This window comes from Thamnophis sirtalis, unplaced genomic scaffold (genome assembly GCF_051295495.1).
Source record: "Thamnophis sirtalis isolate CommonGarterSnake01/CBP01778 unplaced genomic scaffold, rThaSir2_p1.2 scaffold_5, whole genome shotgun sequence".
Classification (NCBI taxonomy): domain Eukaryota; kingdom Metazoa; phylum Chordata; class Lepidosauria; order Squamata; family Natricidae; genus Thamnophis; species Thamnophis sirtalis.
The window spans coordinates 15,608,759-15,628,715 of NW_028261385.1; the positions used below are offsets into that span (position 1 = coordinate 15,608,759).

Here is a 19,957-nt window from a genome sequence, read left to right on the forward strand (position 1 = left end):
TAACTCAAAAAAAAAAACCCAAAACCAATGCAAGAGAAATCAAGAGATGCATTTTAACATATACGGCAGAAGATAAATTGCTTATGCAATAGAAATGATAAAGATAGATTACTTTGTCATTAAGTACTACTCTGCCTTTCTACACTTCTACCTTTACAATTTGGGATGAACACCTTTTGAATGGTGTGGGAGTAAGGAATGGATTTCCAGAGAAAAAATTGCAGACTACAGGAACCAGAAGCACTACACAAGTGACCCTGAGGGCACAGGTAATCTCCAAGGGTTTCAACGACCCTCTAAAACAATGTTTCTCAACCTTGGCAACTTGAAGATGTCCGGACTTCAACTCCCAGAATTCCCCAGCCAGCGAATGCAATTCTGGGAGTTGAAGTCCGGACATCTTCAAGTTGCCAAGGTTGAGAAACACTGCTCTAAAAGGATGCAGATGACCAGCTGTCTGCAAGGAATATAAATCCTTCCATTCCCCACTATCCTGTCAGAGCTGATGAAGCTTCTTGGATGAGAAGTGAAACATATATCAAAAGAAAAAACAACAACAACAAGACAGTCCAACTGCCTCCTGAAAAAGCACCTTCGGGACAATCATGATCTGGATGACTGAGAATCTCTACTTTAAACTGTCTTTCATTTCTGCAACACTAAATTGTCCTGGAAATAAAGGCTTAGTTTAAAAAAAAAGTGTAAACATCCCAATCGTGCATTATTTAACATTTTTTTTTAAAAAAAGAAATCCGTAGTGTTGAATCTTTATGGCTTACCATTAGCGAATGTCTATTGGCTGAAAGAAGGCCTGTCCCGTATCCTGATCCAAGGCCTCCCATAGCTCCATTATGAGAAGGGCCTATTAAGCTATGGAGGTCACTATGACTACCAGGCATGGCAGTTGAAGGTCCCACTGCATGGTTCCGGAGAACATGAATAGCATCATCCAGTCTTTCCAAGCGGTCTTCGATTCGGCTTTGCTGATAGTTTATGGAAAAAAAAAAGAGAGCATCAGAAAATGTAATAGGCTGCCTCCTTTTTGAGCAGAACTCACATAAAGGGTGAATCGTATATTTTTTTCACTGCCACTGCTATGTGTCAGGCAGTTGAAACCGAAGATGACTGCTTGCAGCTGGGCTGTTTCTGCTTCTGAATCTGTTTCAGAAACAGATTTATTAAGAGTATTTTGCTTATTTTTTTTCTTTGCTGACCAAAAACACTGTAAATGAAACAACTGACACCCAAAACTAACCAAAACTAGGGTAGAACAAGAAGCAATGGGTGGAAACTAATCAAGGAGAGAAGCAACTTAAAACTGAGGAGAAATTTCCTGACAATTAATCAGTGGAACAGCTTGCCTCCAGAAGTTGTAAATGCTCCAACACTGGAAGTTTTTAAGAAGATTTTGGACAACCATTTGTCTGATATGGTATAGGGTTTCCTGCCTAGGCAGGGGGTTGGACTAGAAGACCTCCAAGGTCCCTTTCAACTATTCTATTCTATTCTATTCTAGCCTGCTAAATGCTTTTGAAAATTCTGTTTTCATTTTTGTGGGCAAAACAGGTCCACTGACTCCTCATGAACATTTACAAGACATTTGTTGCCCTGGGATCCTAAAACATTTTGCGTCAGAAATATCAAATTGCCATGACCTATTAAATTATTTCTGTACGCTAACTTCTTAACTAAGGGTTATATACTTCTCCCCTTTTTAACGGGAGCTGTGAAAAATGGATCTGTGGAATTCTATGATCAAAAATAGTCTGCATTCGGACATATATTCCAATACTCAAAAAGAAGAATAAGAAAAAAAATATAGTATTTTATTCTTTTACAGCACAAACATCTAAACAGATTTCAGGACATCAGAGCAATTTAAATAAGTTAAATGAGTAAACTGCTGGCTGGAGGATTCTGTGAGTTGAAGTCCACCCATCTACGCCGTCTACATTTCGACCTGAGCTTAGTGCATAAGACAATCTGCCATAACCTCCTAACTGTTAATGACTACTTTTACTTCAACAATAACACAAGGGCTTATCAATAGATACAAACTTAATGTAATCCGTTCTAATCTTGATTGCAGGCAAAACGATTTCAGCAATAGAGTAGTAAATATGAGGAACACTCTACCCGATCCTGTTGTTAGTTCCTCTAACCCCATACGTTTTACCTTAAGCTGTCTACCATTGACCTTAAGAGTTTCTTAAGAGGTCTCTAAGGGGGCGTGCATAAGCGCACCAGCGTGCCTACCATCCCTGTCCTATTGTCCCATTTATATGTACTCTTTTTATGTCTTTATGGCTAGGTTTTGCTTTATTTGTGCCATTTTTTCATGTGTTTTCATTCTTTTTTTCCTTGTACTTGTTGACAAATAAATAAATAAATCTTAAAAGTTCCTAATGTTGAGAAACACTGGCTATCTAACTTTATTTAAAGTTCAAAGAATTATGGAGGGCATTTTTTTTTTTAAGGGTGAGACCTAAGATGATATAAGGTAACGCAATGAGTCTGGTTATATTCTGCCAAAATTATTCATTATATAATTCTCAAGAATGTTTCTGAAGTGGCTACATCATTCTTACTGAAACCACATGGGAAAAAAGACTGGTGTCAACATACTTATTTAACATATTTCGCAATGCTCAGTGGAAAAACACTATACTTAATTTTCACTCAATGGAAATGGCGATGTTCCTTTCTTATTCTGAATGTGGCTTCTATATTAGGACCATCGTGCAACTGAAGCTTCTGACTTTCCCTCAGCTTCAAAAATGTCTTCTCACAGGGCATTGGGGGCATTTGTGGAAACGTATTCTTCGAGGAAGTCAAATCTAAGGCATCTTTTGTCATGCCACTACCCTGTTTCCCTGAAAATAAGACCTCCCCGGATAATAAGCCCAATCAGGGTTTTGAGCTCATGCACTAAAATAAGCCCTCCCTGAAAATATTGCAACACAGCAGCAGCCATGAGGTGACTATGCACGCTGCCTTCTGCACCTCAAAAATAATAAGACCTCCCCAAAAATAAGGCCAAGTGCTTATTTTGGGGGTCAAAAGAAAACAAGACCCTGTCTTATTTTCGGGGAAACACGGTAGCTGAGTGACTCTTTGTATAGTAGGTCACATTGAAGGCATTATTCATTTCATCCTGGCCAGTTTTGAATGTTTATAATCATACTACAAGACTTAAGGAGAAGAGGCCAATAACAAGGTACTATCATTAACCTAGGAAAATAAGTGTTCTCTTTTCTTGCCATGACTTCATTCTGGAACCCAACGTTCAAACTGAATTTAAATTTTTAATTAAGCCCACAGGCTCTAACAGGCAGTCTTGGCAATTTTGATGGGCATACATAACTGAAGAACACCAATGCAAGGTTATCTCTTGCCAGAAATATTACCATTGGTATTGGCTCTTATACTGATGCTTTGGAAATATCACTTGGTAGCAGAATATAGTTTACCTAGACTGATACATTTCGATGGACTGATATAAACTAAGATGCTCTCCATAATGGCAGTACATTATCTCCTCTATGGTTATAAAAAATATTACTCATAAACGTAACACATTGAAACTGATGAAATAAATATTAGGAATAGCTTATTATGTTATCTTTTTTTCCATATACCATTAAGGCTTGATCATCTTCCTGGCTAAGCAAGGCGATCTGTCTATATTTTCATTTACTTATGGAAAAAGAAGCCCTTTTAATTCAAAATACTATATTTACATTCTCTGATTAGGCCATTCCTTGATTTTGCTTTTTAAACAAACTAAGTTTGATCTTCTTGTTTTTCTTCTATATGTATAGATTCCAATCTTATTAGACAACATGCCCTATTTCCATGTATGCTATTTCACTACGTAATCATTGCTGATTGGCTAAACGTCTATGGAGATTCTCAGTCATCCAGGTCAACTATGCCTGAGAATCTCCATAGGCATTTAGCATTGCTGATTAGCTAATGAAAAAGAGTATGTAGAAATCTGTTGTGCTTTATGGGTGGATCTCCTATTTAGAAACGATCAGGGAAAGAGTGCACTAATTAATGTCGTGCTCTGTTAGGAAAATGGATAGGAAAGAGAAGTAGGCAGCAATAAGATATTAACAGGTAGTTAATATTGAACAGGTAGTTGGCCATTGAAAAACATACCAAAGAATGTAAGGGACCTTCATAATTTGGAGATGATGATGCTTGCCCTCCATTTCTAGACCAAACAGCTGTTCCTGCTAATAGTAAAATGGGAGTTACAACTGGAAGTATGCAAACAAAATGTCTTTTCAAAAACACTGAATAATACTGTAGATATGTACATAAGATTTCCCAACAGTCATATTAAACCACATCTCTTGTGCAGAACGTTGAAAACAAATATTTATTAGACAGCCCCACCCAGAAGCCACATCATGTCTCCAAATTGCATGCCAGCATATAACATTTCATCTATTTTGCAGTTATGCATCAGAAAGCAAGTGAAATTCATATTTTATATATATTGTATATTATATATATTAGTGTCACAACCCCTGGTAAGCCCCAATCATGGGAGGAAGCACAAATATAACACACACACACACATATATATAAAAGAATTGTAGCAAGATGCTGCTAGCTTAACCATAGCAGAAGGCATTATCAATAATTTTCATTTATTATTATCAGAGAAAAATATATGGCAGTTTTTTTGGTTGGTCTATTGGTCTGTACGAAGTTTTTGCTTAAATGTTTGCATTGGATGTATTAGCTGAAGCATTTTGCCTACAAGGGTTCTAAAAATGTAAACTCTAAATTCTTGTAACTGATAGAGGTTGTTTCCTCTCCTATTTTATTTAAGTCTTAGGATCTAGGGTCAGGTAGAGTTTTAAAAACTCTCTCCTTATAGAATGTGTTTATGAAGTACAATAATTTAGATATTAGAAAAGATATTTTTGTATATGGTACAATAATTCATGAATACTGAATAATTAAGCCTATTTATGACACAGTCTTTTTTCATCAAGAAGAATCACTGGGACATAACATCAGTCTTCTTTAACTTGGGGTCCTGTAGTTGAGTACAATTCCCAACATTCAAAGGCAATCAATAGCCACACCCTGTTGTTCTAACACATTATAATTCCTGGTTGAGCAAGATTAGCACACATGAAAGCAAAATGTTAACTTTCAAATCTAAATTAAGGTATTAATCATCCAGAGATCCATTTAAATCTTAGATGATAGTTTATCACTCTAGGATAACAACAGAAATAGTAACATTTTGGAAATGTTATATCAATCTCAGTCAATGTTAAGATATTACATTGTTGACATTAAATATGTCCTTTGGAATGACTTGTTTAACTTAGATAGCCTTAGGATGTTTTTCTTTTCTTCTCCATTTATTTATGACACACACACATACACACACACACCCTCCCTCAGCCATATAAACTTTGCTTCATGAAATTGAAATGCTTTCCAGACACAAGACAGACTTTTCTGTCTTGAACTTCAATTGGTATTCTTTTTGCTGATAAGATAAAAACTGATAGTAACTCCTCTCTTCCTGCCTGTCTGAACTGCAGGAAGTAAGGCTGTGAGCTTGCTAGATTGGAAAATGTAGGGTACATGATGTTATGACTGTCTGCTACATCCCTAAAGTCTTGCTTACTCATGAATTAAATATTCAACCGCTTTAACCTTGGCGTTTATTCTCCAGTACTATGCAGGAATCCTTTGTTTTTGCCAGGAAATCACCCTTGGAACAGGTTGGACTATAATATAGGAAGAACTTAATAATGGAAGAAGAGACCATACATTAGAACTAGTCTCACTTTCCTTTTAGCAATTCATATTTCCTCAAAAGAATTGAACCAATTAAAATGTCTGTGTCATGACAAACTGACAAATATATTGATTCATTTTAGATCCAACCCAATGTATTCTATATTCTGTTTCCTTAAACCTTTGGGGGAACGTAAGCACAGTGCTTATTATTACTTATTATTGTTGCAATAATTGCATATTGTTGTATTTGAAATCATTCTTCTTTCTGGATGGGTTGATGAATCTATTGTATAATGTCTATGTCAGTGATGGTGAACCTTTTTGGCACCAAATGTCCAAACAGGAATGCATGTGCATGCCAGACCCCCCTGAAACTTGGAGACCAGCTGGCAAGCACACGCCAGCCACTTGGTTTTCTGGTTTCCAGCGTGTGCATGTATACTGGCCAGCTGGTCTTTGTGTTTCTGGAGATCCGACATATGCAAAGATCAGCTGGCCGGCACGCATGAGCACACTGGAAACCAGAAAAGCAGCTGCTGATGGTGCGCATGCCCACAGTGTGCTCTGTGTGCCACCTCTGGCACGTGTGCCATAGGTTCACCATTACAGGGTCTATGCCATTAATACATGGATTCAGAAAACAAAATAAAAGCTCTACATGTGGGGTGTTCAGAAACCAAGTTGAGTGTTCAAGTATCAGGGTTGTTTACTATGCAGCTCAGCCTTGAGTAATAAAGTATATCTGAACATATCCATCTGCTCCCTGGAACTAGCCTACACGGTTGTACAGTAGGGCATAAGACTTTCCTAGAGATCTTCATGCAATACTTTTATTTTACTATTAAGTCCCAAAATATTAAATAGGCGGCAGTCTGAAATTGTTTCTCAGATAACTGAACTTTCTGATCATGCTTAAAACAATTATTTTAAAGATGTTCTTGCTATTTCATAAATTAACTTTCTGGTAAAATATAATTTTAACCACAATACCTGAGAGAGAAGGGGGTGAACCCACAGGAGTTGAAGGGTTTGATGAAAAGCTGTTGTTGGTATGATCTGGAGAGTAAATCTTTAAAAGATGATACAGAATTAATCTAAAATCACTTGGAATGGATACAGACAGAGGATTGGCACTCTTCATTATAAATATACTTAGACTTATGACTCATAAGATGAAAAGGACGCTATGAAGAATATGAAACCACTATGACAAAAAACATTATGAAGAAGTAAGACAGTTGTGATGGACAACTTGTGAGAATTTTTTTTTTAATCCCTTAGAGACAATTATCATAGTAGATTCTACAGTACTAAAATACGTATATTTACATATAAATGGAGGGGGGGAAATCAGACAATTACGTCAATTTAAGCTAAAAATCTTAAATTATTATAGGAATGAAGTTTTGGAGAAGAAAACATCAAAATATAGAATAGTGAAAAATACTTATTAAAGCAAACCCTACAAAACAGAATATGGAAAAAATAATATTGACTGTTGTGTACAACTGCATATACCTGGCTGAGTAAGTATATTAGAACTTTTAGTTAAGATTCTCAAGGGTTTATCTACTTAATACCCCAAATAGATAAAGCTTCTGTGATCATTTGGGACCTGATTAGAAATCATAAACATCATTAGACTCTTATCTTGTCAAATTATCAAAGCAGACCATGCTGGGAATTCATATTGGCCACTATTTAAGCTGGGCTCGTGAACTTTTCCTTAGGGTTCTGCAAAGGCAATTAAATTAATTAACCCCTTGATCATCTCTCAGTTAACCAATGCCTCCAGGCATCAGTTAAAGTAGATTTTGTACTGTATCCATTATTTGGGAGTCCTGCTAATTTTTGTCTTTGTAACATATGTTAGCTGGACATTGAAAACATCAATTCTCATGAGAACTCACTGGAACCCCACTCTGCCCAGAAAATACATTACACTAAGAGTTCATTTAAAAGTCAACGCAAGTTTTAATTTGTAGAATTGCACTGTATATATACTTAATGGATCCTTACCCAAACTGGAGATGGGAAATAAATAGAATGGGTGGCAATTGGAAGCCAAGGCTGGCTTTTAAATATCAATCACTGCAGCAAAACAGATTGAGAGGGCCTTTGATCTTTTTACCCTGACTTCTGGGAGCCTGCTTTCCCATATGCAGTGCCTAAGCAGATAGTATATCATACAAATTACTGAAAGATGTGAACTGGGAATGATGATACAGTTTCTGATTACAGATTCACCGCCCCACCAGGAAGTGGTAATTCTATGGAAAGGATTCATAAACTTGGTCCCTGCCCACATGGGTGGATAAGATCCCAAAGGAACTAGGCATAAAAAAGCAGGTTCCTCAAACCAGAGAGTTTCCCAAAGGCCTTTAAGGCTAAAAAGGGAAATTCAAAATCCTATCCCACCTCGGTGGGACTTACTCCCCTTTACTATCGGGAGATTTGAAAGACACAGTTGAAGTAATTTGGCATTGAGATAGGGCAGGGGTGAAATTCAGCTGGTTCTGACCGGTTCTAGAGAATGGCAGTGGAAATTTTGAGTAGTTTGGAGAACCGGCAAATACCACCTCTGGCTGGCCCCAGAGTGGGGAGGGAATGGAGATTTTGCAACATCCTTCCCCCAGGAGTGGGAAAGGAAAGGAGATTTTGCAGTATCCTTCCCCTGCCACGCCCTCCAAGCCATGCCCACAGAACTGGTAGTAAAAAAATAGAATTTCACCACTGAGATAGGGATAGCTTTTGAACACTGCTCATCCAGTCTATAACATCAATGTACAGCAATTCACATTTCATGGAGCTATTCAAATTATTCTAACTCTCTAGATTAATTATGGTTGTGGCTTTGTCCCAAATAACTTTACAACCTGTTTGTCTATGATGTAAAATAGACATCTGAATCAGAAAGTTTAACATCTTTACATGATATAAATTCCCAGCATTCTTTGGATGAACATATGTACAGGTAGTCCTTGACTTATGACTAGTGCCTTAGCAACCCTTTGATGTTACAACTGACCTGAAAAAGAGGACTTATGACCTGGATCTGAAGTTCTGATGGCACCTGCTCCCCCAGTCGTGTGACCGCACTTTGGCTACTGAGCAACATGTCTGCATCTATGCCTGCTTGCAGTGTCATGTGGCCTTTTTCACACTGGCTTTGCAGAAAACCAGCATTGCTTTTTCACAAAAACATGTCAAAGTAAACAATGAGTTCGCTTTATGACTGAAGGGCTTGCTACATGATCCATTTTATGACTGTCATGACCACGATGGTCAAGATAGTCATACTTGAAGACCACCTGTAAGTAAAATCAGTTTAAAGTGAGGTGGTGCAGTGGCTAGAGTGCAGTAGTGCAGCTGACTGCTACCTGCAGTTCAGCAGTTCAAATCCCACCAGGCTCAAGGTTGACTCAGCCTTCCATCCTTCCGTGGTGGGTAAAATGAGGACCCAGATTGTTGGGGGCAATAGGCTGACTCTGTAAACCACTTAGAGAGGGCTATAAAAGCACTGTGAAGTGGCATATAAGTCTAAGTGTTATTGCTATTAAATATGGTTTAGGCTTCAAATCAGACAAGGAAACCACTACAGGACGGGCTTGGCTACTGAATCACATAACATAAGCTTCTTATGATTTCCAAGAGAATGGAAAACTATAAATCACAGCCTGCAATTAAGAATTTATCTTGTATTATCTAGATTTTCCAGAGCCATGCATTCAATCTTAACATGCTTTTATTCTAAACTATTTTAACTGGCCACAATAAATTTGTGCATATTTGGTTATTGATTCCAACCCAAGTTCATGCTATTCAAATAATCCAAAACAAATACTTTCTTACAGATGCAAGTGCTTTCCCCAGCGCATCGCCTGTCTGTGAACTTCCTGCAGCTCCGCTTCCTCTGTTTGCTGAAAAACAAGCCCAAAAACAAAACAAAACAAAAAAAACACACATGAAGACCAGAAAATAAATTTGTTTTCCATGCGCTGCACCCATATCCATAATTCAGCTGCTTTTTAAGGGTGAGTTATACAAATAGCAATTAGCGTTACTGTTATTAATTAGGGTGGATTTCTTACATCTCAAACATACCTCTCATATTTCATGTTCAAAATGTTTTTTTTTTTGTTGCAAGCTATTTCAATCTAGTCTTCTTTCTGTGGTGAGTGAGATACAGAGCAGTGGGTCTTTGTACAGTATTAACCTAGCATTTTACAAGAAGAGAACTGCAAAGCACCCTATATATGTTTTAGTTTGCTATTCTCTTTTGGCTAAAGAACAGAGGCCTTATGCAACTACCTTTAAATGTATAGAGATGGGAGTCTGAAATCAGCACAATTCGATATTGCATCTACCTCAAAGTCAGTGGTGGGTTTCAAAATTTTTTGGAACCTACTCTGTGGGTGTGGCCTCCTTTGTGGGAGTGGCTTGCCGGCCATATGACCTGGTGGGAGTGGCTTGCCGGCCATGTGTTCTCTCTCTCTCTCCCTCCCTCCCTTCCTCCTTCCTTCCTTTTGTCTCTCTGTCCCTTTTTTCTTTTTTGTTTCATCTCTATCTCACTCTTTTTCTTTTTTTATTTATTTCTTTCTTCCTTTCTCTCTCTCTCTCCCTCCCTCCCTCCCTCTCTCTCTGTGCCAGTCTCTCTCTCTCTCTGTGTGTCTGTGTGTGTGTGTGTGTGTGTGGCAGTGGTGAGTTTCAAATTTTTTTGGAACCTCTTCTGTAGGTGTGGCCTGCTTTCCGAGTCCACTGGTGGAACCTTTTCTAACCAGTTCGGTAGATTTGACGAACCGGTTCTACCGAATAGGTGCGAACTGGTAGGAACCCACCTCTGCTCAAAGTAAAGACTTACTCATTGCCTCTATCCTATATTTAATCACGCTGAGGAAGCCAGATGTCTTATGTCAGTCTTTTGAGGCAGATAACATCAGGAAGCAGAGGCCACAAGAATTATTAGAACAGTATCATTAGAAGGTATAATAACCCAATCTCGAAATCCTGACTGAGATTTACTTGATTTCCTCTTATACTAAAGGAGAAACCAAAGACAATCTTGAGTTTTTCCCCTCACCCCCTCCTGCCTATCTGGGTTAAGTGAAGGTTTACACAACAGTTTTTGAATCCCTTCTTCAAAGCCATCTCCATGCCTGCTGAAACCATGGATGAAAATTACTCCAAATAAGTCATTCTGAAAATCTGAAATAATCTCTCACTGAGAATATCGGACTTTATAGAGTTGATATTGTGTGGAAAAATATGAGGGGAGAGAGGTATTGCCTTGAGCTCCAGTACAGAAGATATTATCTAATCTAATCTCTCGTGGGTAAGACATCCCTAACACCTCTCGGGGTGTATGTTCTGTTAAGATACAGCCTGTTGTGCCATAAAATGGCTTCTACTGTACAGCGCAGTGGAGTTGCCATGGTAACAGCTTCAGAATACTCCACAAGGGGGCTCCTTCTGGTAAGGTGGAAAATCCAACATTAGAAATCCTGTCTAATACAAGATTAGGATAAATAAATACCCAGGCAACTCTGGGTTATCAGCTAGTAAGGAAATAAATAAATTTCACAGCCCGTTTTTCAGAACCCAGAAGAACACATGAAGTAGTTCCTTTACTGTTGCTTCTCTACAAACATAATCTTGCCAAACTAAAGCAATTATCTGCTATCAGTATATTCTGTGAACTGCTCGGCAGTGCCTGACCTTGTTCTCTTCCTGTCCACCAGACATTCCAAGCCTTCTGCCTCTTTGCCTTCTGGGAAAAAGCCCCTTTCTCCTGTGATTCCAGACTACATTCAACCACACCGCTTCATGTGACATGCAAAGCTAACGGACGGCTTTGCATAAGATGATTCAAACATCATTTGAGCGATCCTATTGTGATCCACACATAATGCCAATGGTGTGTGGGGTGTGTGTGTCAAGAAAACAATTTGCATTTGTCTATAAACTCATCAGGGGCAGAGCTCAACTCAAAGACTTTACCTTTATGAACTAATGGTGTGATTTCAAGCCTTGTGTTCTGTCCAACTCAAAAAAACATCATCAAATCCATAGCATGAGAGAGCTAATAATTAATCCCATCCTTTTAAATATACCCCCCAAAATATCTATACCAGAATGTTAAATGCAACTATTTTCATAAGGGTGAAATTATAAAGGTGATATTACAATAATTATAATCCCCGTGTTTCTGGCATAATGTCTAAATAATCATCTGCATTAATGGATTTGTTTGTGGATGCCCTTTATATAATTGTATGAAATCTTTTGTATATGCCAAGGTTACATAAAAACTGCCCTATACGTGCTTCACAGTCTTCACTGGCAGGAATATAATGGTTTTGCAAGCTAGAGCTAGCTATACCAAAATAAATAAATAAAAATAGAGGATTACTCTCAGTTAATAAATGCAACAGCCAGCCTGTTCACCAGTCTCAAACCTGAATAGGAGCAACAAGTACATTCAGGAAATAGAAAAATTGAGCCAATTTGATATTTTTCTCAGATAAGATGTACTGACACAGCAGGATAAAATTCATGTCCCTCTTGTGCCATATGATAGTTTAGCATCCCACTGCACTGGAAGCTTAACACACTAGTAAAAAAATTAAGTGCAGTATTATGTGACTATTCCCATAATAAAATCACAGTAAAACCAAGGCTTCAAGGGAAAGGCGCACATCATGTTCCCACTAAAAAAGCCACATACTGCTATGTATCTTGCAATTCAAAAACGTCATTTAAAGTGAGAGTAGAAAGTGGGATTAATACATGAACGAGGCAGATCTTCTGGACTAATCTTTAGCATATGCTACATTAAATCTTTCTTAGTAAGTGGCTGCTTAAAGGCTCTGAATCTTTGAAAACACACAGAAAATACTTTGCATAGAATGAAGCATCGCTTAAGTTAATATCTTCCAGGTTTTTTTTCTCTTTGTTTTGTTTTAATGCCTTCGAGTCCGTGTTGATTTCTGGCGACTGCCTGGACCAGTCCCTGTATTTATCTTGGCAAGATTTTTGGAAGTGTTTTTCCCTTGCCATCTTCCTGGGGCTGAGAGAGAGTGACTGGCCCAAGGTCATCCAGCTGGCTTAATGTCGAAGGTAGGACTAGAACTCACACTCTCCCAATTTCTAGCCTGGTGCCTTACCCAATGCACCCAAGTGGCTTCTGTTTTAATATCCACCTAGACAATTTCTTTTTGCTTGCTCTGCAATTTTATCTTAGGATATCCACCAGTTAACCATTATTTTCTCTTCAAGTTTCTGTCCTTTTCCAGATTGCAAGTTAACTTTGAAATAGCAGCCAAGAATGGAATTTAATAATACAAGTTTACTTTCTTGGAGAGCAAAATCAGACCAGGCAAATAAAAGGGGATGGATTATTCACAGATCAAACTCTAATCCTACACTCTTGTTGACTTGAGTTTCCAGTCGGTATAGCAAGAACTCCAACCAAATATCCTTCTTAATCCGTGAGTACATGAAAAAAGCAAAGTTTTCCTCTGTGATGTCTGATCAGCCCCACAAGCTCTTTCCCCAGAAAACAGATGAGGAGAAACTGACAGGACTTGCCTTCTTCAATTTAGTAAGAACAAGGGGTGGCATTCAGTTGGTTCGGACTGGTTCAGAGGAACCGGATGCTAATTTTACATCTGATTCGCCGAATCGGTAGTTGCAAGGACTGGCTGGCCTCGCCTACCTTGCACCGCGCCTCCCAGGAGTCTCCACGCGACCTGTTTTGGATGCCAGGTAAGTGCAGGGCCCACGCAGAGGCTCTGGGAGGGTGAAAAATGGGCCTCCCATAAGTCTGGAAATGGGTCCGTTTCCAGCCTCTGGAGCCCGGGGCAGAATGTTTTCACTCTCCTGGAGGCTCAAGGAAAGCCTCTGGAGCCTGGGGAGGGTGACAATGCCTCCCCACCCCATGCTGCAGGAGGCCAAGTAGGCCATGCCCATGCCCACGCAGCAACCGGGCAGCAAACTGGTTGCTAACATTTTTGAATCCCACCCTGGTAAGAACCCTACAACTCACCCATTATACTTTCTGTTCCATTTGCCGGAGGTGTACAGGAAGAAGCACTGTAATGGGTTGTGGCACTGCGATGGAAAGTGGACATTGGAGGAAGACTGGAATTGATGTCTGCTGAAGAGTGTGATGGGTAGCTCTGTGGCACACAGCAGGGAAAGATAACATTTCAGTTAGCAGGTAATAGTTGTACAGAGTTGCTGATTTTATCATTCATTCATTCACTCACTCACTAAATTTATATAACTCATAAATAGGTGACTCCGGGCAGCCTCAAAAAAATTAAAAATCCATAAAACCTATTAAAAAAAACATATTCTACCTTCCACACCCGCAATGACACAATCAAATCAGCCATTTGATCGACTCCATCTCCATTCATGATCCCCAGATCTGCTCACGAAACCACGTTTTTAAGGGGCCTTTCAGAAAAGCAGTAGGGTGCAGGCCAACTCTGCCTTGGGGGAGTGATGTCTCATGAAGAAGGTCAATTGTACAATGAACCCCTATTTTTAGGAGATCTCTTATTGCCTGTAAACAACCTTGATCACCCAGCTTGGATGGAAAAGTAGACTATAAAAAAAGCAATTTGGTGACATCTCCCAGGGGGGACTTTTTTGGGTGGGGTGGGGTGGGGGTGCCCTTGTTTCATCCTAAAATCTTTGATATGTAGCTGAGAGACCCCTAGGCGTAAGGTACAACATGACCTGTACCCGAAGCCCAGCAGAACATCAGAACAGTGGATCAAAGAACAAAACTCCATTGTAAGGCTGTAAAAATTGTTAGCATTTATGTCAGCGAAGGCTGTTTTAAAGATTGTCACGCAAAGAAGCATCTTCAAAGGGAAAAGAAAAAAGAAAGCATCCTCAAGACAGGGTTCTGCTGTATAGAGTTAGCTCTGCTTGGCCTCCTCCTCATTTTGCAATTAGGATTTAAAGTCTCGCACATGTGGGAAAAAAGAGATTTTATTTTTAAACCATGAAATGTACAGAGGTGTCTCTCTCTCTCTCTGTGTGCGTGTTGTCCATGAAAAGGCACCAGATTTCTTCATTTATAACTCTGCTTTTGTCAAACGGTTTTCTCTTAAGCAGTGAAATCCATGGTCCTTCTCTTCCAACAGAGATAAACATGAGTGTGTGAGAAAAAAGTGGTTTAAATTGGTGAAAAGTTTGTCTTCTATATTTGTTGCACACACAGATTGACATATAGTGCCGATTAGTAGCCTTACCAAGCGGTCATGAGGATGGAGACTGCAATAGCTACTGGACTGTGGAATATGAGATGAATTGCCCAACATGCCTCCATATCCAGGAGGATTCATTCCACTGGATGAGTTCCACGGATCGCTGCTGTGGTGGCCGTCTGTAAAATGTACAGGAGAAAATGTACGATGTAAAAAAGATGCTGAGACTCTAGAAAGAGTGCAGAGAAGAGCAACAAAGATGATTAGAAGACTAGAGGCTAAAACATACGAAGAACGGATGCTGGAACTGGGTATGTCTAGTTTAATGAAAAGAAGGACTAGGGGAGACATGATAGCAGTTTTCCAATATCTCAGCGGCTGCCACAAGGAGGGAGTCAAACTATTCTCCAAAGGACCTGAGGGTAGAACAAGAAGCAATGGGTGGAAACTAATCAAGGAGAGAAGCAACTTAGAACTAAGGAGAACTTTCCTGACAATTAGAACAATTAATCAGTGGAACAACTTGCCTCCAGAGGTTGTGAATGCTCCAACACTGTAAGTTTTAAAGAAGATGTTGGATAATCATTTGTCTGAAGTGGTGTAGGGTTTCTGCCTAGGCAGGGGGTTGGACTAGAAGACCTCCAAGGTCCCTTCTAACTCTTCTCTTCCTCTTTCTATTTTATTCTATTCTATTCTAAATATAGCTTCTATGAATACTCGATTCTCTGACTAACAATCCAAGGTTGTGTTTTTAGTAAATGTTAAAATTAGCATTCTAATAAGGTTTGATTAATGTCTTATGTGTCACAGTGCTGGATAGCAGTTTGCAATAAAAGATAGCAATCACAAGTGGGGAAACTGTGTTATCATCCTTTGTCATATAGGAGCCACACTAATCTTATGTAACTACATGAGCATTATTTTTTAAAGTTTTCTAAACAGGAGTGCAAATGACATTTCTGAAATCACCACTAATTAGTCAGAGATATTCTGTGCAATTTTTAAAACATTTGTGCTATTTTTATCAGAAACCCACATAGTTGTGACCTATATTGTTATTAATCCATGCTCGATAAAACTGGAACCTAACATGTTTTTTTTTTTTAAGCGCATTTAAAATAAGAGTCTAAGTAGATTCTGGGGTTTTAATTTAGCACATAAATACACAAATATTTTGATTCCAGGACTTGACTTTTTGGCCAACTTCATATCCCAATGTCATATATAAAATATTTATGAATTAGAATAGAGATATCTATGATTTAGGGAGATGCTCAGAAACTTTTCCCGTAGAGATTCTTAGTCGTTTAGGTCGTGGTTGTCCCAAAGATGCTTTTTTCAAGAGGCAACTGGACTTTCTGTTTTTTTTTTCTTTGAAGACATTTCGTATCTTATCCAAGAAGCTTCTTCAGCTCTGAAGCGTCTTCAAAGAAAAAACAAAGTCCAGTTGCCTCTTTAAAAAGCATCATTGGGTTTTCCTGTAGACAGACATTTACCAACAAAAGCTATTTGGAAAAGATACATATTTAAACTTAAAAGAAATTTGTCTCCAGAATTCTGTTTTTTCCACTTTTCAGTTGATGAACCCTTATTTTTTGAACTCAGATAATTGGTTTAGGGGAGGAGTTGAGAGATAACTAAAACTTCATTATGGTATTATGGCTATAGATCAAAATACAAGGATCAACTAAACTGAACTCATTAATTTGCAATAATTTTTTAGGGTAAAATACATTATGAGCTATTTTAAGATAAGGCATAAACACAACTATTTTCTTCTTGACAATAAATTGATGCCTAGTCTCATAGATTAACAAAACAATCTGGAGTGTATTATTTGAGTTTTGATTATCCAGAAGGTATGTAATGTACTATTTATCTGGCGATCCAAGAATATTATGCAGTAATTTTTGTCCACATGGAAAGTACAATAAAGTCAAACTTTCAATAGTATAAGCCACAAGGATAAAATTTAAGACACTGGGGATGTTCTTGAATCTGCCTTCCAATATCCTTGAAGGAAATTAAATCAAGAAAGCATAAACAGAGTTTAAAAGTTGGAAGCATGGTTGCATATCATATTTGTGGGTCAAATGTGAAGCTCGGCCTGGTCATTGGAATCTAATAGTTTCTGCCTTGCTGCAAATTTATTTGAACATAACCCAAAACTCAAATCAACAATGGAGACATCTGAAGCTTCTTCTCTTTGATCTCTAATTTCAAGAGGACAGCAAACTGTTAACAATCTTTGAGGGAGCTAGGCTATAAAAAAAGTAATCTTTAGCATAAGTTGGAAGCATCAAATCCATGTCTACTCTCTATCTTTAATAAATCTATGATAATACACTGAGTCATAATGGACAACATGAAACTATTTTCTCAAAAGATTTTGACGGGATTGCTCACAAGGGAGTAACCATCTAAAATTTAAATAAGGAGCTGACCAACAATAAATGTAGCTGGGATGTAACCGACTCCTCTAGCACAGAAAAATAATGTGATATCTTTAAAGAACAGGCAGTCCTCAACTTATGACCACAACTGAGCCCAAAATTTATGTTGCTAAGTGAAAAAAATATGTTGCTAAGTGAAACATTTTTCTCCATTTTACGACTTTTCTTGCCACAGTTGTTAAGTTACTCATTGCAGTTCTTAAGTTAGTAACATGGCTATTAAGTGAATCTGGCTTCCCCACTGACTTGGGGGTGTGTCACGTGACCCCAGGACACTGCAACTGCCATAAATATGAACCAGTTACCAAGCACCTGAATTTTGATCACATGACCAGGGGACGCCGCAAAAGTCATAAGTGTGAAAAACAGTCATAAACCACTTTTTTCAGTGCCGTTGTAACTTTGAATGGTCACTGAATGAACTGCTGTAAGTTGAGGACTATCTGTACTTTTGTCATTCCGTATAATGTAATTGGTATATGTTTCCCCACTGAGAGGCATCACTTCCAAAATGTGTATGAATGTGATACTTTTAGCACATTTTAAAGCTGGAATTCACTTTCAGGTCCATGGTGTGTAAACTTGATCAGCACGAAAGAAACTGATATCCCATTGGGGAAAAAAAGTGTGCAAGATGCTTTGCTGGTTCTGAATAAAATTTTGGAAAGATTACTCATCCCAAGAGTGACCAGTGAGATACACCTTGGATAGCTTACAAAGATGATGTGAAAGTGATAGCTTCCCATTGCTATTTGTTCTAATTACCTGGTATTCAGTAATATACTCTAATTCCCCCTTCCTTTTATTTTTATCCTCAGAATAACAGAATATATCTTTGGTTAGACTAAGAAATAGTAACTTACCCAAAGCCACACACTGAGTTGGCTAATTAAATGAGGGGTGTACATCAGGGGTGTCAAACTCGTGTTGTCACGCCATTGTCACATGACGTATCACGACTTTTCCCCCTTTGCTAAATGGGGCGTGGATGTGGCCAGCGCGTGACACATCCGGCCCATGGAACACGAGTTTGACACCCCTGATCTATATGGAGGCTTGTCCATTAGATTCAAATACGCTAATCACTAAATACGTTATAACTGAATTCATTTAGCTAACATGGCTAACAGTTACTGACAGACACATTAATTATGAATTTCCTTATCATCAAAGCCTTTTCTAAATAATGGGATAATATATTTTTAATCAATGTTCCACCTTTTGAGAAACTTCCAAGATGGACATTTCTTGCACCACTGACCTTTGCAGGGAGAATATAGCCATTTGATTGGTCCACCTTGGCTATCTAATGGATACATGTGATTTCTAGGGGATGCTTGAGGACTTTCCTGTGGTCTTGGTTGGCCTAATTGAACCTTGAAATATAGAGGTGGCTGGGCCTCTTAGCACAATTGCTCAGAAGGAGCCTCTCCTATTTTCCATCTAGGGGCCCCATCCTCCACTGAGAAGCTTTGGGAGCTGAAGCAGGACATGGGATGCCTAGAGTGGCAATAACATACAACAAGAAAAAATATGACTGAAAATATTGATAAAGTGAACTTCAAACCTACATGATGGCAATAAGAGCAGGAAAGTGTCCATGTTTGATTATTATCAAGCTATAGGTTGTGGACCATGAGGGCAAATTTGGCCAACAGTTGAAATACTTGAGACTGGGAAACCAAACTTATAATTATAATCTTTATTGTCATTGTACTTAAATACAACGAAATTGGTTAGGGAACTTGAGGAATAAGAATCAATAGTACACTTTAGGATTCTGATATGGGAATGCAACTGCTGTTGTTGATGTCTTATAACAGTGATGGCTAACCTTTTTGTCGTCACATGCCAGAAGTCCCCCATGCCCCATCCCTCTGCTCATGTGTGCGTGACCCCCCTGCGTTCCCCCTTGCCCAGCCCTCTGCACATGCGCACGCAACTGACCCTGTGTCCTGTTTTGGGCCTAGTAGGCTTCCCTGCAGCCTCCTAGGGCCAAAAATGGGCTGTGGGGGCAGGAGCAGGGCGCATGCACAGCAGAGACCTGAAAATCAGCTGGCCAGCAGGAGGAATACACGCATGCATGGTAGAGCTGAGCTGGGGCAAAGGTTGTGTGCCCAGAGAGAGGGCTCTGCCTACCACCTGGGCGTGCGTGCCATAGGTTCACCATCAGGGTCTTATAAAGATGTCTTATCATAATCCTACTGGATCGCTCATGTACTTTCAATACTATTGATTTCTACTTCTTTCTGGACTATCTGTGAGGATTGGGAGTGAGGGAAACATGACACAGTTCCACACCAGCTGGGCAAAATCAAGGAAACAGAGATTTCAGCAAGTTCTGTTTATTGATAGTTTGGGGGTTATAAACAGAATGTCAAAAACTGCAAAAGAAATTTTCTGCCCTCCTTCATAGTGCTTTCATTAGGTAGAGTCTTTTTGAAGTATCCGAAGTGCTTCTTCCTAAATATCTGGCCACCAGGGCTGAATCCTTGTTTATATGCT

The 19,957-nt window shown here is 38.9% G+C and overlaps 1 protein-coding gene across 18 annotated transcripts in view; it reads right to left on the minus strand.

The window, feature by feature from the left end:
* TCF4 (transcription factor 4) overlaps positions 1-19,957 on the minus strand; it is a 417,049-nt gene that overhangs the window by 45,642 nt on the left and 351,450 nt on the right. For all 18 annotated transcript variants that reach the window (XR_015696633.1, XR_015696636.1, XR_015696632.1 and 15 more), the window contains 6 exons: positions 15,045-15,178; positions 13,823-13,955; positions 9,631-9,698; positions 6,769-6,847; positions 4,165-4,241; positions 780-983 (listed from right to left, as the gene is read on the minus strand). Coding sequence is in view for 1 of the 18 variants with exons in the window: in XM_087715341.1 (XP_087571467.1) it covers positions 780-983; positions 4,165-4,241; positions 6,769-6,847; positions 9,631-9,698; positions 13,823-13,955; positions 15,045-15,178 (695 nt within the window). In the remaining 17 variants the exon portion in view is untranslated. The remainder of the gene's footprint in view (positions 1-779; positions 984-4,164; positions 4,242-6,768; positions 6,848-9,630; positions 9,699-13,822; positions 13,956-15,044; positions 15,179-19,957) is intronic.